The sequence below is a fragment of the Dermacentor andersoni genome, unplaced genomic scaffold, assembly GCF_023375885.2.
Source record: "Dermacentor andersoni unplaced genomic scaffold, qqDerAnde1_hic_scaffold ctg00000042.1, whole genome shotgun sequence".
In the NCBI taxonomy this organism is placed as follows: Eukaryota; Metazoa; Arthropoda; class Arachnida; order Ixodida; family Ixodidae; genus Dermacentor; species Dermacentor andersoni.
The window spans coordinates 1,297,630-1,305,134 of record NW_027314756.1 but is presented as its reverse complement, the minus strand read 5'-3'; the positions used below and the strand labels follow the sequence as shown (position 1 = coordinate 1,305,134).

Sequence of the window (7,505 nt, the reverse complement as noted above, 5' to 3'; positions counted from 1 at the left end):
GTTGTAGACCGCACGGGAAAGTGCCTCGCGAGCGCTACAGTGACCACGGGACACACGGAGGCGGCCGAAGAAGCCGCAATAGCCCTAGCACTGGCCACGGTGCCTAGTGCTGCGATCGTGATCAGCGACTCGCAGGCGGCAATCCGCGGCTTCGCGCGCGGTCGCGTCTCGCGGGAAGCGGTCCGCATACTCCAAATTTATGACGACGGCGACTCGTCATCGCCCTCGCAACCCCAAAATTCTACAGTCTTCCTCCTCTGGACCCCGGCACACACCGATGTCCCGCTCGCGGGCAACGAGGCGGCACACGCCACGGCTCGAGGTCTCACACGCCGAGCCGCCGCAGATTATGTGGCCGCCGCCCCCGCCCCCGAGAGCGGGGCATCGGATCTGCCTGATCGGGACACTACAACAGAAATGCGGCAACAAGAATCACAATGGGCGTGGGGCGATCGCCTGACCACGTTCAGAGATCTCACCCAACACTACAGACTCCAAAGACGCACATTCCCGCCACCACACGACAAGTTAAATAGGAATGAGGCCGTAACTTTACGCTTGCTCCAGACAGGCAGCTACCCTAGCCCCGCGGTCCTACATCACATCTACCCAGGTTTATATCCAACAGATGCCTGTAAAGCTTGCGGACAGCGAGCAACGCTGCGACATATGCTCTGGGAATGTGCCGGCAACCACGGTAATGGGACCACATCCGTTCGCGACGCGTCCGTAATCGCGGCCGTTACCACAGTACGGGAAGCCTCGAGCTCGCTTCTCCCCGACGCCGCCCCGGCTGCGGGGCCCGCCGGGGACCTTCTCCATCGGCGTCGCCACCGCTGGGAGGCGGCTCTCAAAAGTTCAGAGTTGGCAGACCACCTCTGGGCCGTCCGGCAAGCCAAAGATGCCGCCCGAGTCCAAGGACTTGGAGCCGCCACCTGAGGCCACCACAAAGAAACTGCCGGCCATTCATTAATAAAGTTTCTTCTCTCTCTCTCTTAAAGAAACTAAGTTCCGGGAATGGGAGGATGCTTGGAAATCAAATGTGTTCAGATGTCATGGTATTCTTTGCGACGAGTCGTGTATTTTCCATGCATTTAAAAGCTAATTGCTTCTTTTTTTTTTGTAATGTCGCACGCTCTTCCTTTGCATGCAGTTTTCCTATAAGATCTAAATACCAAAATGTCATGTGCTTGTAACCTACATTTTCTGGGGGGCTCCACCGTCCGGTGGAGCTTCCTACGGGAACTACTGCTGCTTGCCTGATGCCACAACATTGGATGAAAGCACCAAAAACCCTGGACGAGCATTTATATCCTCATTTGACACGGCGCGTCTTGCGTCTACTTTATGAAATTGCACGTTGCCCACAGGACAGATTAGATTGAGGCGGGTAAAGAAAGCTCTCAGGTATTTAAATGAATACGAAAAAAAAAAAAGATTCCTCACCAAGACAGCGCGCGGTTAAGCAGTAGAAGCAAAAACAAATGTCATGCCGATACCAGATAGCGTTCAAAACGCGCGCGCCCAAAACCGAAAGTGGGGTTCCGGTTTTATTGTCAGCGGTTTGGTGCGCTACAATCGATTCGGCCACTGGGCTATATGGGAGTGCCCGCTCTTGCTGAATGTCTCTCTCTATGCGTTCAATTCCAAACTTCCTCGTGCTTGTCAAGGGGCGTTCGGTCTGATATGATAGGCGGGGCAGCCTTTTCTGCGCTTCGATATTGCCTGGATTTACCGCTGAACTTCGAGTCTCTCATTATATATATATGCATATTATATATACTGACGAACGCTGGCCAATCAGCAGAAACGTTTGGCAGTAAAAAGAACGTGTCTCCACGTATGTCGTGTTTGTTCCTTAATGCTATATATATATATATATATATATATATATATATATATATATATATATATATATATATATATATATATCGAATTAGGTTAAACAAACATTTAAAAAAAGTTAGGGTGTATTGAAATGTGACTGCCTTCAAATTCGCCATTTAAACAAATTGCCACTAATAAAAAAGTTAATTTTTGACAGTTTTCCGAAGATCACGTTATTAGCGACAAAGTATGACCGCCTCGCCTAGGAACTTGTCAGGAAAAACGACACGTTTGCTGAGCTTACCGCCTTCTTACAGAACAAATCTGCATGTTCTAAAAAACACCCTGTTTATATAGCCAGTAACTATATGCCGGATACTGAAACTCTGAAAAATGTTCTGGTGCGTGTATCAACGGATAGTGGTGTGTAGAAGGCGCGGCCCCGAACTCATCCCGCGGGCACAAGCCGCGGCTAGACACTCTTCTTCTAGCCGCGCGATGCCCGTGTCTAGCTTGGTTCGCCAACTGCACCGCTACTTTGCATGCTAACGTGGCATCCGACGCCGCAGTTACCTGTGAACTGTCATTACGACACAAGGCGACAGTGCTAAGCGAAGCGATGACAAACGCGCAATGCACAGGACTGCTAGACATAATCTGGCTTTAGTGTACAAATGATTACATGCATGAAAGGTCGCACTCGCGTATTCAGTAATACACGACTCATCAGTCAAATCGTCCATCACGCATCCTTTGGTTCAAGCACGCAATTTTACAGCGAAACTACGTGTATATAATATCATATATATATATATGGCTAGCCGATTCATCCGTCTGTCTGCCGCTTGTACGCGGAAAACTCCTCCGGCGCAACCCCATGCACATGCGCGACAAAAAAAAAAAGAACAGATGCACGCGATTGGCTGCGCCAGTAGTGACCTGGCTGGTGTTAAATACGGGACATTTTTATGAGCTTCCTTCGAGTTCCCCAGACCACATCGAATCGCACCACAGCTAATTGAGAAGCGCAGAAGCACGGATGCCACATCCCAGAGGCGCGCACGTGCAAACAAGTTGAAGGCCCCCACTTCGTACGCCGCCGGTGGGGCTATTCAATGCTTGACTCTGCTAAAAAGCGAAGGCATAGCCCGGCATTGTTGCAAGTAAATTGGGTCCCGAAGCAAGACGGCTGCAATGCACCGTGACAACAAGACGGCTGTGATGTACCGGGAAGGCCTGGCAGCGTCTCACCGGCCGCCTTTGAAGAGAGCATTGCACCACAGCAAGGCAAGACCGCGGGGAGCCGCCAGGTGTGACATCACCGCACGGGTGCCTACCATTGGCCGAAGGTGGCGTCATCTGAGCGGGCTCTCCCATTGGCCGAACACGACGCGCCTTCCAGAGATCTAAGGGCTTAAAAGACGGAGACCGAGAGCATTCCAGGATTCCAGAGCAGTCCCTGATTCACCTCTCTCGAACTTCTGCCGCGGGCCGCAGCGTCCGAGTTGCTGCCGACCCGTAATGACTGTACGACTGTTCATTGACGTCTCACTGTAAATAATGTAGAATAAACCTTCCCAAGTTTTTCATCCCGACGTCCTCCTCAAACTCCTACACTGGTCGCCGTCGCAGCCGAGCGCGCGCGCAGCAGTTTCTCTCCGGCTCCGGAATGGGTAGGCCACGCGTCATACGTACTCCTGAGGAGCAGGCAGCTTTCAATCAGCAACGCCGCGAGCAGAACCAGGAACGAGCTCGTCTACGCCGTGCCGATGCTGCACCCCGGGCACAAGAACAGGCTCGTGCAGCCGAGCGCAAGCAGCAACTGCGTACCGAAGATCCGGCAGCATACCATGCCGTTGTTTAATGAACAGTCAGGATTAACCCAGCGATAAAGACCGGAGTCGCACGTTTCAGCTTCGCTGAAACGTGCGACTGAACCATTTGAACGGAGTGCTTGGAAGGAGATTTTTTATTTATTCGAGATCCCGGCACAGGTGTGCGAACACAGTTATCGACTTCACATGCAAAAAGGCCTCGCATATCCATCTGCATTTTACAGCCTTATATGTGTACACAGAACATATGTGCCATAAACTGCACCTGGCATTGGCAAACTTCACCGTGCAATTACAGGCTGACGGAGCATCGTATAAGGAAGTTCAGTCGGTATAACCCGACTATAGCGTGCAGGGTTTCTACATCTTCTAGATCATTGTGACAGATGACAATGAGCAATTATTTTTTTTGTTCAAGTCATACAATCTTATTGTCATGTCCACTTTACTGATGCAATGAAGCCTAACACGTTAGGCTCCCCTTTAATACACCAAACCTGTTCGGAAGGAAGTTGCTGCCGGATATATATATATATATATATATATATATATATATATATATATACACATATATATATTGGGGACAAGAGTTAATGAAGAATACCTTAGTAACTTGCGATTCGCTGATGATATTGCCTTGCTTAGTAACTCAGGGGACCAACTGCAATGCATGCTCACTGACCTGAAAAGGCAAAGTAGAAAGGTCGGTCTAAAAATTAATCTGCAGGAAACTAAAGTAACGTTCAACAGTCTCTGAGGAGTACAGCAGTTCACGACAGGTAGCGAGGCACTGGAAGTGGTAAGGGAATACATCTACTTAGGGCAGGTAGTGACCGTGGATCCGGATCATCAGACTGAAATAATCAGAAGAATAAGAATGGGCTGGGGTGTGTTTGGCAGGCATTCTCAGGCCATGAACAGCAGGTCACCATTATCCCTCAATAGAAAAGTGTATAACAGCTGTGTCTTACCAGTACTCACCTACGGGGCAGAAACCTGGAGGCTTACGAAAGTGGTTCTACTTAAATTGAGGACGACGCAATGAGCTATGGAAAGAAGAATGATAGGTGCAACGTTAAGGGGATAAGAAGAGAGCAGATTGGATGAGGGAACAAACGCGAGTTAATGACATTTTAGCTGAAATCAAGAAAAAGAAATGGGCATGGGCAGGGCATGTAATGAGGAGGGAAGATAACCGATGGTCATTAAGGGTTAGGGACTGGATTCCAAGAGAAGGGAAGCGTAGCAGGGGGTGGCAGAAAGTTAGGTGGGCGGATTAGATTAAGAAGTTTGCAAGGTCATGGCCACAATTAGCACATGACCGGGGTAGTTGGAGAAGTATGGGAGATGCATTTGCATTTGCCCTGCAGTGGCGTATCCAGGCTGATGATATATATATATATATATATATATATATATATATATATATATATATATATATATATATATATATATAGGTAAAGATATATGTGCGAGTATATATATATATATATATATATATATATATATATAGGTAAAGATATATGTGCCAGACAAGAGCACACGATTGAAGCAAATTGACGCAAAACTATATACGCGGCTTCAAACCGCCGATAACGCAAGTATAAAGACCAGAACATGCGGGATTAGTTTGTTGCAGCGACAAACACATTTTTTTTTTCATGTTACTTGCTCTATAAGTGGGCAGAGTGTACTATGAACGCTTTCCACGCGAAGTTCCGGCCCACGCGCAATGCTCCAGCTGTGCACCTGCGCTATATATCACACAGGCTGAGACGAAATCAACGGCAGTGGAAGAGAAGAAACAGACGGGACAGAGCGCGAACTTCCACAGGACTAAGCGAGTGTTGCGAGTGAACGATGGTACTTGCATGTGTCAATTGCTCTGCCACTGTTATCATTCTATGGTACTTCCTAATGTACATATAATGGGGTCCGGCCTGTTTGTTTACCTCCCGCTACCACTCTTGAGAATATTATTGCGAGTGCGATGCGCCGTACGAAGACGCTTTCAACAGGCGCTTAGTTCCTGTTGAAGTTATCCCCCTTATTTGTCGGTTTCTTCTAGTTTTTTGCCTTTTATTGCACTTTATTTTGCTTCAGCCTCGGAAAATGCGCCAACGAGCCCATTCGTGTTTAATAACTATGTGACGCTATGTCAATTTCATTCGTACAACGCCTGAAGCTCGATGGCGAAGCCGCGGATGTGACCTTGACTGCATCGCTCGTGTGAGGCTTCTTGATGCGTGTGCTGCGGCAACATGGCGCGACCGCGCACGCCGCAGTCTTCAGAGCACGTCTTGAGGCGGTGCTGCGGCTGCCACGCCGTCGCTCCGGGGCTCGCAGCCGAACCACAGGACTTGCGCCACTTGCTCGACCGCACACTGCAACGACGCGGTCACGAAATGACTGGCACGACGATCAGAATTCCGCTCAGGTCACGCCAGGCGAGGCGACCTTGAGATCGTTCTAGAGAAATGTGCACGTCCTCATATGCCTGCCAACAACACTGAACTCCGCCGCACGAAGCTGTTTATTGTTGTTCTTAGATAATTCGAGGAGAGCTACTTTAGGGCATAGTAAAAGGTAACATACGAAGGGTTGCAACCACGGATCACGTAGGAAATCCAGTATATAGGTTCAGTATAGGCATAGTGAATTATTGAGTCGACATGCTCAAGTCAGTAGGCTGATATAATTGCGGAGGTCGCACGAAGTTGCCGAGGCTTTCACTGTGAGAATGCTAGCAGTTGAAGCGTAAATTAAGACAAGAGCGCGCCTGCCAGGCGGCTCTGCTGGTGCCTCAGAGATTGAGTCAGAGGAAAAACATTTCACTGGAAGAGGAACACCAGATTTTCGTTTAAGTCCTCTAATTTTCCTTGTTCCTGCGTTGATATCAAAAGAACAAGTTTTGTGAGGGAGTTGTTTTTTCCCCACCATTATAACCATTTAACGAATAACGATGAATGAGGTTCTCATATGTTCAGAGGAATCCAAGTTCGAAACAGAATAAGCGTTCCTTTTCACATTGGCGCACTGTGTATAGTGCGTCACGTACTATAGCGCTGATCGAGCGCTTACCTCGCGAGTGCGGTCCCACCAGCTGCCTCGTGCGACGATGTGGGCCATGCTTCTGGTGCTTCGAGCAGAAGGAGGCACAAAGCCTGGTGCAATGCGGTGACCCTTGCGCCGGAGGTCGGCGACCACGTCCTCCGGAAACCCTTCCTCCAGGAAGAGCGGATCACTTGAAAGGAAAGGGGGCGCACAATGGTGGCAATGTGATCGCTTCACTGAGAACAGTCCAGCGCCTATACACCGATATGACCCGCATAACGAATAATTCATTATGTCTCTACAGCGACGACCCGCGGAACAAGTTTTCCTGTAAAAGGAAGGAACTAGGGGCGAGTCTCCGACGGCCGATTAGTGGCTTTACAGCGAACTCCACGCAGCGCTGCTGCCACTGCCCTCCGCGGACGTCGTCGAGCAGCGCCCTGAGCTATAGCGCTTGCGGCAGCGCCAGCGACGCACTCGACGAGCACGCCATTGTGAGCAAGCGTTGTAGCCTTGCTGCACTGCTCCAGGAACTTCCCGATTCGTACGCTGGTTGTAACATAGCCGCGAGTGCGACGGCTGACGAATACCTGAAAGTTCATGGCCGCGTGATGTAATTATACATGGCGACTAATGACCTATTCAAGGCCATGTATAACGGAAAGAACGCGAATGTCAACGATGATGAAGAGTCTAAAGGAACCAAGAATTTTGACGGAAAGGGAGGCGATGGCGGCATTCGACAATCTGCAGTTTTACTTCGCCTATAGCTCCCGCGTTGCGCCGCGG

The 7,505-nt window shown here is 49.4% G+C and overlaps 1 protein-coding gene across 2 annotated transcripts in view; it reads right to left on the bottom strand.

Moving 5' to 3' along the window:
- Positions 1-5,443: 5,443 nt before the first annotated feature.
- LOC140214419 (glutathione hydrolase-like YwrD proenzyme) overlaps positions 5,444-7,505 on the bottom strand; it is a 55,405-nt gene continuing 53,343 nt past the window's right edge. For both annotated transcript variants that reach the window (XM_072285791.1, XM_072285790.1), the window contains 2 exons: positions 6,744-6,906; positions 5,444-6,046 (listed from right to left, as the gene is read on the bottom strand). In XM_072285791.1, coding sequence (XP_072141892.1) covers positions 5,951-6,046; positions 6,744-6,906 — 259 coding nt within the window. In that variant the 3' untranslated portion in view covers positions 5,444-5,950. The remainder of the gene's footprint in view (positions 6,047-6,743; positions 6,907-7,505) is intronic.